The following is a 20810-nucleotide window of genomic DNA, read 5'->3' on the forward strand; positions in this document are numbered from 1 at the left end:
TGCTTAATAATTAGTATTGCCTTCCTGAACAGCTAGCAGATACATGCAGAATAGCCAGAGTAAAGTATGGCCTGATACACAATTTAGTACACAAACATAGCAATGAAATATAGAGCTTTAATGCACATGTATTTTGTATCACTTTTTATTTGTACATAATCTTGTCAGAATCCATATGTAAATGATGAATCTAATAAGATCTTAAGTAATCTTGTGTAAGAAAGATTAATGAAGCACTGTAAATAATTTAAACAGCACTGTTTTGCAATTAAGATAATAATCGATTGCTTTCAATATTTTTTTAATCTCCACCAAACTTATCAGCATTAATTATTAGCATCACAGATGACATTCCAGGTGCATCCTGCTTTGTAAACAACCCTCTGTGTCTGTACAATGTGCACAAGTTACAAGGCAAATAAGACTTCAAGTCCTAAATATCAAGAATATCATCTATAACCAGCAAACCAGATTATTTTAGAACTTGATATGATTTGAAAAGAGTCAATACAATTTCAACTGCTCTCCAGCTTTCAGGACAGAAGCAAGAATTCTCCCCAAAAGCTCTGTCCCTCATTATTTCCACTAATTCCATTTCTAGGCTACTCTCAGTAGAGCTGTCTAAGTTGTTCTTACCTTGTAAAATAGTATGTCACAACAGCCCCTGCTACTGTCATCTGCTGACAGGCTAGGATAAACTCGCTGATCCAGATGAGTCCCACTACATGGTACCACCACATGTATTTCAAAGGACCTAACATCCGAAATTCAACAAAACCTTCTTCATTTGGGACAGGACTACCTAGAAATAAATGAGGGTAAAAAAAGGAAATGGTGCTTATGTCATCTCAGAAAGAAGAAAGCATATGGCATCTGGCCCTATTTGCACAAAGATTTTGTTTAACTGGTATCAGTGAAGATACTGAGTGCATGTAAGGCTAAAAGCATAAATTAGCCTTTGCAGAATCAAGGCCAATTGAAGATTTCCATCAGTAAAGTATAATATCAGCCTAAGTTCTGCTACAAATTTAGTCCCTGTGCAGTGGTCTTTAACTCACAGAGTGAAGCATGGGACTGAGATTTAACTCACTTTCAGAGACAAACGTTTTCTGCACATAGGTCAGCATGTAATGAAAACTAAAAATTTCAACAGTAATGATAACAAGAACACATGAATTCTATTACCTCCATCCCTCGCTAAGAATTCAGGCTATGAAATATAAAATACTTAGCTTGTCTTAACCTGAAATAGCTCTGTCACCTGAAACACTGCTACTTTTGGATCAATAGTAAACAATAAATTTCAAAGTCTAAGGTTTTAATAATGAATGATGGTCTCTATTTCCTACAACCTACTGCAAAATAACACAGACATCTCCCATTTTGAAAAGGAGTTGCTGGGTTTCTCTGCTGAAGTAACTAAGACTGGACCTACAGGATCGACTAACTAGAAGCTCTTGTCAGACCATGAACACAAATGAAACTCTCATCTTCTACGCTCTTCACAGCAGGCAGAAATCGAGAGTACATTGGCTGCTCTCAGAATACAGTGTACAAACAGCAGAAAAATCTCCCTAATAATCCTAGAAAATGCTGGAGTAATACTGGACACCTAAGTTATGAACAACTGAAAAGTACTTCCAGTATATTTACATTTTGGGAGACAGTAATTGTGTGCAACAGCCCTTTCATTACCATGTCTTCACCTGTGTGAGTACTGGCTGCAATACAATACTTTATGAGATTAGCTGCAAGATTAGGCTGTTTTTAACCTGTTTGTGTAAAATTAGAGGGAATTATTTGAAAAATTGTTATAGCAGCCTTATTAATGGTGCCTTGTGGTTTGCAACATGCCAACTTACATCAAATCAAAAAGCTGGCCTAAGGCACAAGTAACATACTGGGAATGCAGACTCAAACGCACAACAACTTTCTTAAAATGAGTGTTTTGAAGTCACTAAAGCAGACAAGAACAGAAGCACAATATGTGGTGGGTTTTTTTCCTAGAGGTTCCCACATGATTTTTAACCAACGCTGCCTGAAACCTTGCAAAAATGAAGTGGAATTTGTTTAAAATAAGACTGGTAAATGCTTACCTGTAGTACCAAGGAAAAGCAGGACTGTGATCCAGTATGTCCAGAAGAGGATAAGCACAAAGAATGTCCAAAATGGCTGGAAGACTAGCAGTGGCAGGTGAATGAAGACCTTGCCGGCCACGTGGAACAAGGCAATGGTGAGAGCTACTCGTTTGCGCATAATTAACATTATCAAGAACAAGATAACCTAGAGGGAGATGTTTCCAAATCACATTTTAGACAACTGAAAAATAAGAAAGCTATCATTTTGCACAGCTAGTATATTCAAACACAGCAAATTAACACATGCTCTATCTATAAGATCACAAGATCAAAATGTAAAACATCTATCAGCTTCTTCTGGTGATAAATAATTTTCCAAATTATACTTCTGGGGAATTCCAAGGTCATAATTATGTAATTGGAATCATCATCGGCCTCAGGCTGATATGATTAGACCAGATTTTATCCTCAATTATTTTTTACAAAACAATGAAATCAGCAAGATTTAACGAAGAATACAATTTAATATTTATGTTTGAGCATGGTGTGGTGGTCTTGACATGGAAGTTAATCAAACTTTGTAATTTTGAGTAGTAAAGTCACTGACTCTGAAATGAACAGCAAGGCCTAAAGAAGATAAATTGTTTCAGTAATCAGTGTTAGTATTTCAGTTCACAATGATCCTTCTGTAAATGGAAAAAGTTTGGGAACAACCGATTTCATAAGTAGGAACGGTCTAAGGGCTTTCAAATAAACTGAAATGACTAAGTACCTGTGAACTAAGAACCTAAGAAAAATCTCCTAAGTGAAATTGGATAGGGAGACCAATATTGTACCTATTCTTGGAAGTCCCTCTGGACATTTTACAGTAGATGAAAGTAGCTGCAGGGTTAGGAACTCTTTCCTGACTCAAAACCAGATATTAAAGAACAATGCCTGGAAGTTAAAAAAAAATCAAATCACTGCAATAGAGCTTGTAGTAGAAATAAACTCTTCAAAAATGTGTACAATATAAACGTTTCACCTGAATTAAAAAAAAAAGAGACCACCAGGAAGACAGAACAAGAAAATAATATAGTCATTAGCAAAACATACCGTGAAGACTGTAGCTGAAATGGCATAGATCAGGAGAGCCTGAAGATTGTCTTTGGCTATTTGAGTCTCAACAGCACTGGCAGATACTCGTTGCTTAGCATAGAGCCACCACAGGACCCCTGTACCACCTATTTTTTTAGAGAAAAAAAAAAAGGATAAATGAGAGATGCTTCTTCTGAGTGACACAGTCATACTGTCTAGTACCAAAGAAACTAAACTGTTACTTCTTTTTAAGTCTAGTCTGGTACAGAATACTCAAGGGCACTGACGCTTAACTCAACAGGAACTTCTCAGGAGGGAGAAGCGCTTAGCTCTCCTGTGTTGCCCTCAAGTGGATATACTCTTTTCACAGTCTCACCCCACTGCAACCACTTAAGAGACTTGCAGCTCTTTGACTCTGTGGTTTAGGGTGAACTGCATGGAAGGATTAGTTTATGGGGAGCCCTAACAATGAAGAACTCAGCTCCCATTAGATAGGCAATAAAGAAACAAAAAGAAGAATAAAGAGTTATACGGCAGGATATAAGTATATACATGTATAATAAGGCAGGGAGTAAGAATTTAGAAGCAACAGAGAGGGACCTTTGGATTAGGATCCAAAATAACAGAAGGAACAAAAGGAGGAGTTTACAACTCCTGGGAAGACTAATCGAGATGAAAAGGAACAGCCCTGATGCTGAAAACAGCACCTCAGGTTAATGACATGTAGCTACACCTGCATCAGACAATGTCTTTTGAGCACTGGAAAAAACATCAGAGAGGCACAAGAGGCCAATATAACACAAGGTACTTTCTTCTAACCCCTGTTACCAAATCCTAGCCTTATGGCCACAATATCATTCTCCTATTCTAGCCACCTTTCCAAGTTAGAACTTTTCTTAAATACAGGACTCCAGCCCCTCAGTGAGATAACCTCTCTCCTCTGATACATTTTTTTTCTGAGTATCCTTCTGTGTTCTGTTGTTACTTCTGAATCAGCTGCATAAGCTTATCTAGAGATCACAAGTCTTTGCTGAAGGTACTCCATTCAGGTCTAAAACAGTGAATACAGAATAAGCGGTATGTCTCACAAATGACATGTTCTTATTCAGTCTGTGTAATGGATGAGATTTTTTAGAACATAATAACAGATGGCAATAAGATATGTCATTCAAATACTTCACTCAACATAGTTGCTCACCTTCTAAAGAGAATATAAATGAAAAAAAGAAATCTATTTTTTTCCTTTTCTGTGGTCACAGATCCTGAGACCAGTAAGCAGAAAAACCAAGTGATCCTGAAAAAACATATATGGTTTGCCGATTTTCTTCCATCCCTTGCAGTTATGAACTGCAAGAATGAAATTGCTAGTGCTTCCTAATTTGATTATTCTATTTTTTTTCCCTCCTTACAGTCATCTGCCTATACATTTTGGCTTAGCTACTGAGTATCAATAACAGAAAACTTTAGTTTTACAAATGTAAAAGTTAATGTGATAAAGTACAGCTATTTTCATGCAAGCTGCATCATTTTGTATGAGACTATCTTTGGCCATTCCCAAGACAGCATGGCTGGTTGCATTTCATACATAACCTAGCTGATGCAGGACTTTCTGAGTCACATGGAAATACAAGGCTTTAATTAGAAATGCTAGAAAAGCACTTTTGCTTCCTCTCCTCAAGAACAGGTCTTAGATACACCTATGGAGCTACTCAGAGGACTGAAAGAGTTGATGAACATGTCAGGGTTGTATGGACACTTCTACATCTTAAGGTCCCCTGAGGCTGCATGAAAAATAGCTGCCCTTTGATTCCTGCATACTTGAGTATGCCCAGCGGGTGGGTATGCCATCAGATACACCCAGACTGGCAAATCTCTAAGGAGCAACATACTCTCTGGGAGGTGACTGCAATTACAATGGGGGCATTTTTTACATATGTCTTGCAAGGGACTCAAAGGAAAGCTGAAGGGAAATGTATGGTCCATGATCAGTGCAGGATGTAGCTGGCCTGAGGACATGCAGCACAAAGATTAGAACTGGGCACTCAGAAACTGGGAGACAAACAAGACTTACCAAGTGATCCCAGAATGACAAGAATTGTTAAAATCCAGACAAGTACTCTTGAAATGTACCTGATTATAACCATCAAAATCATGGACAACACTGCAAAAGAAGATAAATAATATAAGCAGAGCAATTATTTCAAGTAGAAATAGCCTTCCTAATTCTCCCACTATACTAAGGTAACTGCCTTCCAACAGAATTTTTAGACAGGGATTTATTTTCTGAGGCTTACGAACTCACTGCACAGACAGTTAAGGAAATTAGGCACCTCTACAACTTTTGCTTTGATACTGTTGATTAAAACAAAGAGAGCATAAATACATTTACATGGTACATTAAATACAAGACATAATGCATACATACAGAGATGTATTTAGACAATGACAAAACACACAGCAAGACATGACAGTACTCCCAGTCTGGTAACATGAGAACACCGCCTGAGGACCAGAGCAGAATTTACACTCAAATACACTTGTCAAACAAATGCAGATAATGTGACACCTGTGTATTCCAAAATGTCATGCCAGTAAAAAGTAAAAGAATTACGATTTTATTTTCAACATTCAGAATGAGTTCTTTAACAAGCTTTGTTCATATAGTTCCACTGCTATTCAGGAACTGCACGTCAAAAAGCCCTCTACAATCTCAGCCAAGTAAGATTTAGTGAGTGGTGTGTGTAAGGGCACACACATATTTTTGCATATACGTATTTGTGTACAGTAGTTACATGAAAGCCACTGGAAAATGGTTTTCTGAATCACACAATCTTACTCATTAATTAGAAATAAATTCTATTTAACTATGAAGGTATGAAAAATATTTTTTAAATTAACTGTATGCAAAACCCAGTATTAGCTTCTGTCTCTAAGCAAACAGTAGCACTGCTGATCAGCCACTAGCTTTCAGATTCGGAACAGTCTTTCTACTGTTATTATCAAACACTGAAGCAGTCAAGATAGAAGAACAAACAGCTTTCTAGTTATAGTTGAAAAGATACTCAATGGTCTCTTTTGTGGTTTTCGTTTGGTTTGGTTTTTTTAAATGGTATCTAGCATCCTCTTCTTTGGTTTTTTTTTTAACCACAAAGGCAGACTGAAGAAAAAGGACTTATTAATCTGGTATAGTTTCACAGTGTTTCTTCCTAAACCACACACTGCTCATATACATGGCTAGCATGAGGAGCCTCCCATTTTGGGATTTCAGATTTTATACTTGGTACGAGTAAAATAGAGTCATTAGGAGAGTAATTTCTGTGGGTGGGTAGCTTTCTACCTTAATTCACAAGACTTCGTTAAAACAGCACTTCAGTCTAGTGCAATGTGTCACTCTATAGGCCAGAAGCATCTCCCAGCTATAGAAACAATTCAGCACATCTATACTGCTGGGAATTTCCAGCTCTTCAGACAAGGCTGAGATTTTCAAAAGTGCGAAGTTTTTAATTTTAGGGGAAGGGGAAGAAGGAGGTAACATACAATACAACAAATGGGCACCTAGGTTTCTTGTTTTCCCTTTGAAAGTTCTCATATCCCTGCACAACTATGTTAAATGAAACAAAGTAAACCCCCTACATTCTAGCAGAGTGTGCTATTGTGCATTTCTCACCCTGTCCTTTTTATTTGGAAAGGGTTTACTTGGACTTGGGTTGGCAGAAGATGAATATTAGAAATGGGAAAGGGGAGTAGTATAATAAAAATTTGGAGAATGGGGAAGCTCTGCTAATTATACCAAAACTAACATTGGCTAACCAACAGCCATACATCCCCAATCTCATAATCAGTGGAAGAGGAGAAAAAACAGGAATGCATATGTATATTGCTTTTGAATAAGTTATCCAGCTGTCAAATAAAATTTTTAAAAAGCATTCTGGACCATATTCTAAGGGCTCATTGCTATCATGCATGTTTCTTGCTCATATTGTAGTTAGAGGGTGTTAACAATCTCCTAATGCAGTACTAAGAAATAGCTAGTAATGAGAAAAACAATTACCTAGTGATAACAAGCAAAGTCCCATTATAATCTCTTTGCTGGTCATAACTCCACTAATCAGCCTGTGTAAGACACTACTGTCACTGACAAAGGTGATCAGGGCCTCTGCAAACTTGGCATAGCAGGAAATGTTCACAGGAGCACAGCGATGGAAGAATGGAATAGGTGCACTGGTGACACAAGAAAAAAAAATCAGAAAAAAAAATTACTCCTACTTAATATAAATGCCACATCAACACACAAATGAAAGGTGAATAGATGCAACCATTCCACCCTTATAACATTATAACCAGAAACCATGTGTTGAAAGCACAAGTGCTGCTGGAATGAAGATGATCATAATGGGAAGTGATGTAGTTCTTACAAGTAATCCTGTGAGGCTGGAATGCACAGTCCAATAGGAAATTATTACCCCCCCACCCTTAAACAGCAAGGCTCAGAAAATACACGTTCCTATTTCTGCTTAAACATCTCTCATTCAAGTGTCAGGTGATGAACCAGCAGCTGAAACAATGCCTTTCACTCATGTTAGAATGGAATACTGGCCCATATTTGCAGCAAAAGAAATCCCAGAATGACAATACTCTTCTTGCAAGCATACTTTTTATGCTTAAAGACATCAGCACATACAACTGCTGCCAAGCAAAACCAATGTATTTATTCTTAGTCTTTCCCCATACTAAACTTGCTCTTGTATTGAAGATTACACAGTATTTACTTCCATTAATTTTGTTAAAATTATGCACTACATTCTTTGCAAAACATGCAAAGATGCCTCTATTGTTTCATTATTCCTGAACTGTTTTGGAAGCATCCTCCCCAAAAATACTCACGCAATGCATTAAATTTTCCAAAATGCTCAGCAGAACCCATACAGGAGAGCAAAAACTTCACTTTAAAACTGAGTAATTTTGTTTTCCAAATGTTTCCCATTAGAGTAGCTGCCTTTCTTGCTCATAAACTATATCAGATCTCAAAGTGGCCCATTACATCTTTTGATCAATCTTGCCAATTACACTTCAGACACATTCCATGAATTACATGTTCCTTCCTGCAGTTGGATCCAATGAAAGAAATGTCTTTCATATTAAGTCAGTCTTTTCTTCTAACCTCTGTACGTGTTTCACTCAGCCCAATCTTCCTTACTTAAAAGATTTCAGTGGACTGTAGCAGCAATGCACATAATCTTTTGCAGTTTCCTCCATTTCAGCAATGACCTATAAACCAGCAATTTTCTGTACTCAATAACTATTTGTTAAGCCCATGCCTTTCCAAAATTCTGTCATTTTAAACACGTAGTGAGTAAACCAGCTGCCTTAGGCACATAGTTTCTATGCATTGTTTTTGGGGAAAACAAGTCGATGTTAAAACCATTAGTGTGTAATTATTCTGTACAGAATTCAGGATTATGATCACCTGACATACCTAGGTAATTAGTAGATCCTAGGCTTTTGTTTGAAGTGACTGACAATTGTAAATTATATGGTTTTAAACTTGCTGTGCTGAGTAGGTAATGCATTTGGAGATGCTCATGTGGATGGTCTACTTTTGGGTACTGATGCAGACAGCAGTTAAGCATAGCAAAGTAATTGTGAATTAGTCACAGTTGTTAAAAACCAAATTAAACCCATAATGATGGCTGTCCTATTTAAAAGGCAGCCCATGTATCCTCTCAGCCTCTTACAACATAGCCTATTTTGGAATATGCAGCATACTGCAGTTCATTATATGCAGTAATACTGGAAAAGACTGAAATTTGGGAGGTTTATTTAACTGTTAATTGCTCCAACTTTGCAAAAAGCCTAGAGCATTTAGAACTTGTCAATATCAGTAACAAAGCTCAAATTTTGAGCTGGGAGTAGGCAAAGGACTGTCATTCCTGCATCCAAATACGAAAATATCCATTTTGAAAAGGGGAACTAATGGGATTAAAATACTGTTCCAAAATACATCCCAACAGAGGAAAAATTGCTTTTTGCCTACCAGAGTTTATATTACTCATCTAACATCCCTTAAGCCATAAGAATCTCACTACACATTTTAAGTTACGTATTATCGTGTGCAATAATTAATTTCTAACTGTTGTAATTAATAAAAAAATGAGCTTGGTGGTTCCTACAGGCTTTCTTGAGTAAATGGGACTCCTGAGAATCCACCTTTTCAGATCTACGCTGTTTCAGTGGTTCTGACTGAATAAGTGAGGTAAGGTGTCTCAGTTAATAAAAAATACAATAATAGATATATTCTGCGTGACCTGTGCTATTTTATATGGCCTCTTGATTATAACTTGGTATATTACATACTGAAATGGAATTACAAGTTTCTGAGAATAACAACATGATGCTTAATCATGAACAAGAGCAAGTGGAGTTCAAGCCAGCAGATGATGGTGTTAAAAATTTTATTTTTAAAGCAACATTCAAATGAAGTTAAGAGACCCATCTGATTGTTCAAGTACGAGATTTCAGAGGAGAGCTTCTTCCTCTCACTACTACACCCGGACATATACAGCAACTTCTGTGTGGGAAGCCTGGTTGGAATGCCACTGCTAGCTGCCCTTTGTAACATCTACAGGGCAGCCCCTTGGCACAGCTCAGCAGAGCTGGTTGATAGATAAATGCTGCAGGGATAAGCTGGATAGGTTTTCCTCTAGGGTCCTCTAAACAGTGAAGTCATGCTCTACTGAGGCTGAGATAGTCTGGGCACGACTTCTGGAAGACACATGTATTGCTGGCTGCCTTGCTAGACGGCACTGCTGTGTCAAAGTTGGACATAATGCCTTGAACCTGAAGGACCAGAGTCCCTTGAGAGGTGGAGCCTCAACTGAAGGGCATGAAGAAGCCTGGTCATCAAACAGACAACATCAAGGGACAGTCCTCACAGCATACGCTACCTTCATCCCAGGGACCTAATGGGAATCAGATGATGGTTCATACCTCTGACATCAAATCTGAGGAGTGTTAGGTAAGTTCTCCCTGAATGCCTCAGCCTACAGGGTGTTGAGTTTTCAATTGTTTGTCTCCACAGGATTCTATTTCCCCTCCAAATTACACTAATTTACTGAAATAATTTAACTATAAAAATCTGAAAAACAGAGTGGTTTACAGATGCAATATTGGCCTTTTTCACCTTAGAGCATTAAGTTCAGACTTTTCAACCTCAAAAATATTGAAACATATTGTACATTTTATTCATACCAAATAAAAAAGGCGAAATGCTCCACCTACACAATAGCTTTTCAAAAATAACTCTTGAGGTAGTTTTTGTGAGGAATTTACATAGTGTCATTAGAACTCTGACACACTGTTCTTTTGTTTTCTTATTAAGCTATATTCATTCAGACTGAATGACATAGGAACACACAGTGAGAAAAGTCAATATAATTCTGGCAAAAATGAAGATTGACAAGCCTTTTCAGTATGCAAGCTGGCACTGAAGTTTTCATTTGTTTTTGTATTACAGCTATAACAGCTGGTTAGCTGCATGGAATATTAATCTGCTGTGGGGAAAAGTAAAAAAAAAAGTTAATATTCCAGCTGCTACTTATTGTCACTACAATATAAAAAAATTATTCACTGGAGAAGCTACCATGCAGACAAGAGAGACTTAAAATCAGAGTTTTTAGAACTGACACAATTATAACATTTAATAAAACCATAACAAAAAACTGTGCATAGGAAAAGACTCTGCAGTTACAACCTACTACTGAATATGTTTGAGAAGCTAAATTTTGAGAAAACACGATTCTTCCTGAGTGAGTGGAATTACTGACAGAAGGGTGTGCACAACAGCAAACAGATCACTTTTCTCAGCAATGCTCATCTCCACAGCTCCAGCCAGCACAGCTAGCAGAGTTTCTGGAGCTACAAAGTTTTCTACCCTACTTCACAAAAAGCAGTCTAATATAATACTTTAAACAATAAAACTTAAATTGATCTGTTTATAAAATACAGCCCTCTTTTTGGTACTTGACCATCCTCGTATTAGTCATTCAGAGACCAAAAGAATAAAAAATGAAGCAATTTGCTAAATCTGACTGGCTGATATAAGTTATAAGAAGTGAACGCTGCAGAGCGCTGTGTGTCAATATATCCTTTTTCCTCCCAAAGATCCAAAGTGCTCCATAATTATCTCTGATCTGCACTGCTGACAGGCAGCTGGCTATAGGGTGAAAGGCAGTAAAACAGCTGATACTCAGCACAGTGTCAGTTACATCAGATAGAAGAGAACTTGAAGGTACCTGCTCTATACTCTCAGTAACACATGCATGATAGTTTGGGTTTTTCTTTAAGAGCTGCTTTCGTAATCTTTTAAAAACATGTGGCAATAATACACTAGAACATCCACCCGTAAAACAGTATAAATCTGTGCTGCATATTTTCCGAAGAACTGTCACAAGCAAACCAAATCTCTGCTCCCTCCACCCCCAATCAGACAAGATGTTAGTATTACCTCTCTGGAACAGGATATTTAGGACATAACTTGGCGGCCCTTGGGTCTGTAGTGTACTCTGATGGCTGTAGTTCATAGCTACACAGAGCGGATCCTGTTGAGGGAAAAAAAAAAAAGATTGATGAGGAAAAAAATAAAAATCAAATATTCCCGTTCTTTGTAAACAGTATTAAAACTGAGGTAGGTCCTGATTCTGCAGCTCCTCATGTTATTACCACAAAGTTATGCTACAGTTCCTCCTGTAATGGAACAGTGGATCAAGCCCAATACAGGCTTCAGTGTAACAGAATGACACTCTCCATCTACTTTTGGGTCTTCCAACATTTGTGTGTTCAGGTGGAAAAGGCTAATTCACAATGCAGTGTAAAAGAGGACACACAAAGCACTTGGAAGTCACCCTCCCCTGCTACTCCACCAAGCTTTTTCTTGATCATTTTTAGTGCATGAATATTGTATAAGACAACATTCATTATGGAAAGAAAACATTCAAGTGTTTTTTCATTTTGCTGTTTGGTTTTTTTCAAAATATAACCATTTTTTCAATATTCAACAATACAGTCTATAAGCTCCAGGGAGACAAACAAAGGAACCAAACTGCTGAAGTTGGAAACTTGGCTCAAAAACAACACAAGCTCTCCATTAGATGTCCAAAACTCTTAACGAAGCTGAACTCTCTCCATAAACAAATTGCTACAGCACAATAAAGATCAAGTTGCCTACAAGAAAATTCAAACATAATTTAAGGATTCCTTAGTACCTGACACTTGCCTAATGGAAGTACATTACCGAGACAGATATCTTTCCATTTGTCTGTAATCAAGATATTGAACATCTGAGCCAATGCTTCTAGGAATATAGCAACTGCCAAATCAGACTGGAGCAGCAGTCTCTCAGAAACTGGACAAAGAGGTAAAAAAGCCTCCAGCGGTACAAGCTGCCTATCCAAAGATGAGTTTCTACCCAAGCATGTTTGCTAACAGATTGCTTACTCCCCAGTGCAAGGGCTCTGGATACATAGCCTTTAGTGTCCTTGTTTCCTACATAATAAACTAAGGACATCTTGATCATCCCTATAAATATTCAATTCTTTCGATTATGAAAATCTCTCCAGAAATACTTTGCAGCAGAGAGTTGTACAAACTGGATCTGGATAATACATACACACTTTTACTCAAATTAAAACAAGACTTTTCACCAACAGCCTCATCTTGGCTTGTGTGACACCAAACAGAAGTATTATTTGTAGAAACTGTAGAATATTATTTGCAGAAATCTTGTTTACCGTTACCACATTGCTACCTCTATGAAGAGACATCATCTGTTTACAGACTGAAACAGAAGACAGCAGCTGAGCAGGCTATCCCATGCAGTATCTGAAACACTACTTAAACACCACTTCTACGAATTAGTTTTTGGGGGGCAGGTCCAAAACACCAAATACACTACTGAAGAAAGTTAGATTTCCCACAAAGAGAAGGTTTCAGGTAAAACATCTGAACTCTATTTTCAATTCTACTCTTTATATGAATCCTTAGGACTCTACTTGCTTATGTGGAAAATATGGTGTCAGATAAACAGACGTCAGATAAAACTACCTTCATTATATTGTAGCTGTAAACGTAGTATCTAAAAAGTAATTATTATTCTTTTTGGACAAAAGGCTTTATACTGCTGCAAAATTTTTTATTCTGTTCTTGTAGATATGAAAACTTCTGGATCAAGTGCATTTACAAACAATTCCAGAATTTGATGGAGGGGCAGCAGTTGAGAGAGTCACATGTTTATCTTAAAAACAGAAGGAAAAAGAAGATTGCAGATATTTACATTTATTTTGCATTGCTTTGAATATAGGCCAAAAGTTAAGCTATAAAGATGGTCGACAGCTGGCTGAATATGAGCCAGCAGTGGGCCCAGGTGGCCAAGAAGGCCAGTAGCATCCCGGCTTGTATCAGAAATAGTGTGGCCAGCAGGAACAGGGAGGTGATCGTCCCCCTGTACTCAGCACTGGCGAGGCTGCACCTCAAATACTGTGTTCAGTTTGGGGCCTCTCACTACAAGAAAGACACTGAGATGCTGAAGCACATCTGAAGAAAGGCAACGAAGCTGGTGAAGGGTCTAGAGCACAAGTCTTATGAGGAGCAGCTGAAGGAACTGGGGTTGTTTAGCCTGGAGAAAAAGGAGGTTCAGGGGAGACCTTATTGCCCTCTACAACTAACTGAAAGGAGGTTGTAGCAAGGTGGGCATCAGTCTCTTTTCCCAAGTAACAAGCAATAGGACAAGAGGAAACGGCTTCAAGTTGTGCCAGGGGAGGTTTAGACTGGATATTAGGGAAAATTTCTTCACGAAAAGGGTTGTCAAGCACTGGAACAGGCTGCCCAGGGCAGTGGTTGAGTCACCATCCCTGGAGGTATTTAAAAGGCATGTAGATGTGGTGCTTAGGGACATGGTTTAGTGTGGACTTGGCAGTTTTTACTGTTGGACTTGATGATCTTAAGGGTCCTTTCCAACCTAAATGATTCTATGATTCTGTTCTATGATTTTATGACAAGAACAAGAAGTTCCATAGGAAGAAGCGGGGGGAGGGAGGGTATGTGGACAATTGTATACAGATTTGTGATACAGAATGTGCAGTGCCAGCTTGGTCATTCTGCCATTCAACACTACCAGTGTTGAACTACAGTTAAGTATCTTATGCAGAGGCCCCCACACTTAAATAGGCGTAAGGGATACAGCTGATCTGTGGATAACCATGCCTCCTTGTGACTTCTAGCAGTTCAGGAAGAAGAGAAAAAGGGTAGGATTTGCTACGGCCAGGGAAGGAGGTTCAAGGTTCCTTGCACAAATGTGTATCTGAAAACCTTCTGCTTGGATCACAGATGTAAGCCAAGCAAAACCAAATGCCAGAGCCTGATCTGCATACAGGTCACAAGTCATTCAAGTAGGCCTTGTAGACTAGGGTAACCCAACAAAACCCTGGCTGTGGAGGAAACTGGACACACCTTGCCAGGTCCCTCTGGAACCCAACGTTGTGTTCCCTCTTGTCATGCAATGGAGCAGTGGATGACTCTGGCTGCCACTGTCAACTCTTGCCTGGGAACTGCTCTTGGGGCTCCTTTGGAACTCTTCCCTTCAGCTGTTTACCTCACATAGTATGCTTCTTTAGAATCCCAGCCAAGCACAGAAATATTCTCATGGAGCTTGTCAGACAAGGGACATTAACCACCCTGCATCTAAAGAAACTACCAGTCCAATAGCTGAAATAATCCCCATGAGATTTATTTGTCCTTTTGTCCTACATAATTAGGCAGAATAAATTTTTACTATTCCCACAAGTATTTATTTCTTTATATTTTGAAAACCTTCCAACTTCTCTAATACTGTGTAGGAGAGTTTTACAACCCCAACGTGTGCTTGAATAATGTATCACTTTACATCAAATTTAAACTGATTTCTCAACAAAACATCCTGTACATCAATAAATAAAAGTTTTAATTTTGTAAGGGGAGAGTGGGAAGAATGGGCTGCTTTGCCAAACCTTCCACCCCACTGTAGTTACTCTGTGTTAGTAGAGACTGTCTTAGCACAGCCAGTCTTACGATTGCTGTTTGAGTTTGCAAGGCTTGCAAAAGTTTAAAGAATTGAATCATCTACCTTGCTGAGCTAATTATTTTACCAAAGATACTATTATTATTCCTAAATTACTGTAACTCATAAATGTTTCAACAAAATTATGGGTAGAATACAGAGAACAAACTAAAAAATTATTAAAGTAATACATCCTTTGCTTCCTACAGCAATGCACATATTTCTTCTGGAGAAATCATTAGGCAAACAACATCAAACTGTCCTACAGGGATTGGATTTGAGATTCCAACATGTTGTAACCTCAAAGAAAAACACTTCTAAACTATGCAGAGCAACAGATGCCAGGCTGCTGATGAGCACACAGAGTTTACTGATCCCACAGTGCTATAATTTGGTGCTTTCACCTACAAAGTGGTATCCTGGAGACACAACACAGCTTCTGTTCCATGGTTTCTTTCCATGAATAGAGTTGCTCCAGCCATTGGAATATTTTGGTAACATGACTGGAGCAAAGAATCTCAAAAGACAAACTTTCCTTTCAACCTTTATGTAGCCATAGGAGTGACAGCCACCTTTCCTTCTTTCTGTGTTGGCTAGGCTTGCATTAGTAAGGAGCTGAACAGCCATTATCTCTGGCATTTCTAAAACCAGCCACATTTAGCACAAATTACGTAAAGATGCTGTAGAAAGCCAGGACAAAGACAGGGGACCAAACTCTTACTTCAAAGATTCTTTCCAAGTGAGAAGGCAAATTATTAAGGGTCTTGTGTGCTTAGAGGACACAGCACACGGAACAAGACATAACCCCCTGCCTTCCACAGCAGTGCAGTAAATAGGAGTTCCATACTAACCCAAGGAGGTTAGATAAAACTACTTTTAGAGACCACAGCTTCAGTACAGCTTTCCTTCCTGCATTTGCTGTGCTGTAAAAAACCAGACAAAACCCCTGCTACATCAGCATCACTATCAATATCAAAGTTTACAGCTTCAGAAATGGTAAGACTTCCTAAGTCATCCGCTCAGAGGACCAGCCCACAGAGGAAGCCAGTTGACTGTCTGAATGATAGTGGTGGAAAGCACGCCAGAGGTCCTGAATCCCATTCTGAGCTGCTCAGCAGTGCCTATCCATCTATCAACACTGTTAGCAGGAACTAAAACAAGGACTTTCATATCTTAAAACATGGAATCATATTCAGAGTCAAGGATTTAAGCAGAAAAATATGGAACTATGCAGAGATACCTGGGATAGCTTCAATACCAGAACCAGAACAGTCACCTTAAGGGCTTAGGAGTATGTTCTACTTATGTTAGGCGTGGCTCCAAGCAGCTCCACATACCCCTTTCCACAGGCACGTGGCAAAGCACAGCCTGAGAGACTAGAAACCAGTTGTGATAAGGTAATTTATATGGTCTTCCATGTATGCTCTCACTGTTCTGAGTCTGACTGACAATATGCATCTATTGCACACATACGTGACCTAAATGACTTCTAAAACACCCTATGATGAAGCAGAGATTAAACATCTTATTCCACTTTAAGCATTCTCTCTCCTTCACAAGCAACATCCTATGAGTCCATCAGTAACATAAGTCCTCTAACACAGGAATCAAACGCCAGGTACCCACAGATAGAGAAATGTGCAGAAATGTTAGCAGGAGTGAGACTGTTATTGTACTTTGTTGTGTTGAAAGTACAACTGTGGGTTCTCAGTGTTTTATGAGTAAGTGTCACCAATTAAAACATAGCTAACATTGTGAATATATGACTCACAGATGATTATGCTTGACCAACCCACGCAATACAATCTAGAGGTATTAACAACTGAATATTGACAGAGGTGGAGTTCACTGGTATTCAGGAAGGACAAGGCTCACAGACTCTCACAAGGATGAAATTCTTAACACTTTTCTACTTTTCTCACTCCAGAGCTTGCCTCAAATCTATCTGTCAAACTCTATCAGCTCTAAACTGTTAATGTGAACTACATTACCAGTCCAAAGCTTCACACAATAAGACAACTTGGTATACTACCAATAACTGCATAATATCTTAGCATATTATGGACTAGCAACATGGCATAGAAAAGTGGAAGCTTAAGACACTGGCTTATGTATCTGTAGAGAACTCTGCTGTAAATTCCACAGCCAAAACCCACAGAACAGGTAAGATGCCAAGCACTACTTCCAGTAGTAAATTACTATCCATTGCCGACTTCTGCCAGTAACAGAGAACAATGCTGCATGACCTCAGAAAAAGCGTGCCTATGGGGAGTAGTAACAAGACCATCTCTTCACGAACTCCTGCCAAGTGGAAAAAAGTTCAGGTCATCATGAAAGGAAATACACTGATGCTGACCAGACTTTCTTCATCCTTTGTCTGTCAGGTCTGACAACTGTAATTATACCTGGTCTACAACTATTAGGAAGTAATTAGAACACAAGCACTAAGAATACATAAAATTTAGGCCTGTATAAATTTCCTATTTGCCTACTGGTTTTTAGAACAACAAAAACATTCCAGAAGCAGACAAGTTCACATTTGATGCTTCATTTAGGAATGAAGTAGCATTTAACTGTGCAGAGATTAGCGTCAGAGCTGGAAACGAGTAAGAAAACAAGAACTCCACTTCTTAGCCATTGATTTGTGCACGGCCTGAACCAGCAGTTAATGTGGAAGCATCAGAGGACTGCACAAACATACCTAAACATTGTAGCTATGCCTTTTACAAATGGTGCAGGAATAGAGGCAGAAGGCTGACCAAGGATACAGCTCAACCTTAACACCTAAACCTAATTTCTGGGCCCTAGTAGAGCCTAGAAAAATAGTGATGCCTTGAGATGAGCAACAAGGCATAGGAAACACCACTCTGCAGTCAGGATTTCTCAGATTAATGACAGATTTGTTCTCAGTGAAGAAAGCAAGCTTCATTCTCTAGATATATCCACTGGTGCCTTCCAGAAGCATGGTGTGTGTTTTAAAGGAAGGAAAGTAATGATTGTATATATCTAAACTTCTAGTTGTTGCAGAGAGACATACCATCACTTCTTTAAAAGAGTGAGCATCAGAGGGCAGGAGAAATTGCAGCTTGCTTTTATAAATAAATGTGGGACTGAAGTAAAAGTAAGTATTCTCCAGTGCCTGCAAGAATGTTCGAAGAAAAATCCAACACAAAACCCCACTACTAAGATCTTTAGATGTCTCCAGAATTGAAAACTACAAAAAGAACTACTGAGACAGCGAAGCACAGTTGCTGTTACAACTAACTGTACATAAAAAAAACCAAACCCAAGTCAGAATTCATATACATGTATTTTGAGTTGTAATTAAAAAGCCCAGACTATCCCTTCTTTATTCCCCACTCTTATGAACAGTACAAAAAGTTGAAAACAAGTATTAATTTACCCATTCCTCCACTCATATTTCTTCCAGTGCTAAATAAAATCAGCTGTTCTGGAATCAAATTTAAAATCCGTCTAGTCCCGTAGCAGATGTTTCCTGTACTGTATCTTTAGTTCTCCCCCAATTATAGCTCAAGGATATCCCTGAGTGCTAACCACCTATTAAATATCCAAACACTATTATTCTAACAGTTTATCTTTTGGTATCTACAATATCTTCATGGCAATAAGTTTTGTAAATTAACAATAACTTGTGTGTAAAAAATCTGGCTCTTTGATGCCTAGTAATTTCATTTTTGATCTCTAGTTTCATATTACTCAGGTCATGAGATCAAGGAATAATACTTTTAACCTATGTTTTAACCTCTAAGCTATTTCTGCTTTTAATGATCTTACTTTTCCTGATAGTATTCTCTTTTCCAGGCAGAAGAATCCAAGATGACTGCCAACACGTTGTAAAATAGAAATTTCATTTTAGTTTCCTAAATCTGCATCCAGTCATTTACACAACAGATAGGAATATTAGTTCCCACAATGACCAGCCAATATAGTTATCACTGAATTAAACATGACAGAAATTATGGCCATCTGTTTAGTGTTTCTTTTTAATAATGACATTTCCATTATTCATTTGGCACAATCATATATGAATTATAGCTTCAAGGATATTTCAAAATGCTTTGGCAAGTCCTTGAAAATAGCACTGTAGTATTTCATGGACATTATGTTTTGAAGCATCAATCAGCTTTCTGGAAAAAAAAGCTTTCAGTCACATTACTCAAAATACATCGTTTTTTAAGTGCCAAGACCAACATTAACGTTGAATCTCAAGTACTCCTTGCCTGAGGTGTCCTGCTGGGTGAGAAAATCCTGGTGAGCCCAGCAGCAACCCGTTCACAATATACTGCATTCTCAGTTGTCTTCAGTCCATAGCTCTATAAACTCAAGTATCATCATGGCTGTGTGAGAACAGCATTAGAACATGTTCTCAGCCAACACTGCAGCTTTCTCCATCACCTACAGGAGTTGCTCCAGAACATTCCTGTATTTTACAACTTGCATCTTGGCACAGGCTGAAGATCTGAGTGGTCAACTGCCCAGCTTTTTCCTTCCCTTTTTACTCCTCTTGTGAAAGGTCCCAACTGGTTCCCAGTGTTCTGGGTGTCAATTATTCTGAACAGATTAAAGGCACATGCTTTCTTGTCTTCCTAAAATCAGACAGGCTTTGCAAGGGATGTTCTTCTTTCCTTAGATGGGCAGGTACTGAAAATGCAGGACCGGACTGTGGGAGATCAAGTGGGGTGAGGGTTGGCACTGAAGTCACTGTCCTGAAATGGTGCAGTGTTATTCATCAAGTCAGCTCCTTTTCCCAAATTACAGCAGAATAGCAAGTGCATCCCTACTGACTCAGGAAGCCAAAAGGCTGCTTTGTCATGAAATGATCTTCATGCCTCAGGCAAGCATTTTCCATGCCCTAAATGCGTATTTATAATCTTGCTTATAGAAAAATACAAGCTGTACCGCACAACAGGAGCTCTGCCGTAACAGCTCTAAAACTTAGGGGTTAGCAGTTCTGCCATGTTGCGTACAGGCAATCAAGTGCCTGTCCCACTTTGGGAAAGATACCATAAATTCTAAGCTAGCTGGAAGATCATACATGTTATTTATAAAATCATTAATCAATAGAAGGATGTTGTAGTATGTTTTACTATGTTACATCTTTTGATAAAGATGTTTAGATAAAAACTCCTCTATATGAACTTACCAAACCACCTCTTGACATGAGGATTTCTTTGGGATGGAAGGGTTCTTAAACAGTAATTTATGAAAGAATTCCAAGGTGCATGGACAAGTAAGGTGATTTCAGGGATGGCATGTGAGACAGGTGAAAATGGCTAACTCTTCAAATGCACATGCAGCAACATACATAGAGCCTATCTCCAGCACAAGTGCTATTTTCAGGTTGCAGGAGTTAAAGCTTTCAGAAGGGCTCAGCCGAGCAAAATTAAGAGTTTACTGCATTCTCGACCCATATATTTAAAACATTAAGGTGGTTTTCTTGTTGAGTGTTAGAAGTTGCAAGCCTGGGAAAATTCAGCAGTGGTTATCACAAGAAACCAAACACGTATGTCTTGCCCTCCTTCTTCAGAACTTGACAGCTGAACTCT

The 20810-nt window shown here is 38.5% G+C and overlaps 1 protein-coding gene across 3 annotated transcripts in view; it reads right to left on the reverse strand.

Moving 5' to 3' along the window:
* Positions 1-20810, reverse strand: part of SLC44A1 (solute carrier family 44 member 1) — a 70801-nt gene that overhangs the window by 16834 nt on the left and 33157 nt on the right. For all 3 annotated transcript variants that reach the window (XM_075021839.1, XM_075021840.1, XM_075021838.1), the window contains exons 5-10: positions 11659-11752; positions 7207-7376; positions 5227-5316; positions 3174-3301; positions 2097-2283; positions 637-802 (exon numbers count right to left, since the gene is read on the reverse strand). In XM_075021839.1, coding sequence (XP_074877940.1) covers positions 637-802; positions 2097-2283; positions 3174-3301; positions 5227-5316; positions 7207-7376; positions 11659-11752 — 835 coding nt within the window. The remainder of the gene's footprint in view (positions 1-636; positions 803-2096; positions 2284-3173; positions 3302-5226; positions 5317-7206; positions 7377-11658; positions 11753-20810) is intronic.

The sequence above is a fragment of the Buteo buteo genome, chromosome Z (genome assembly GCF_964188355.1).
Source record: "Buteo buteo chromosome Z, bButBut1.hap1.1, whole genome shotgun sequence".
Lineage (NCBI taxonomy): Eukaryota > Metazoa > Chordata > Aves > Accipitriformes > Accipitridae > Buteo > Buteo buteo.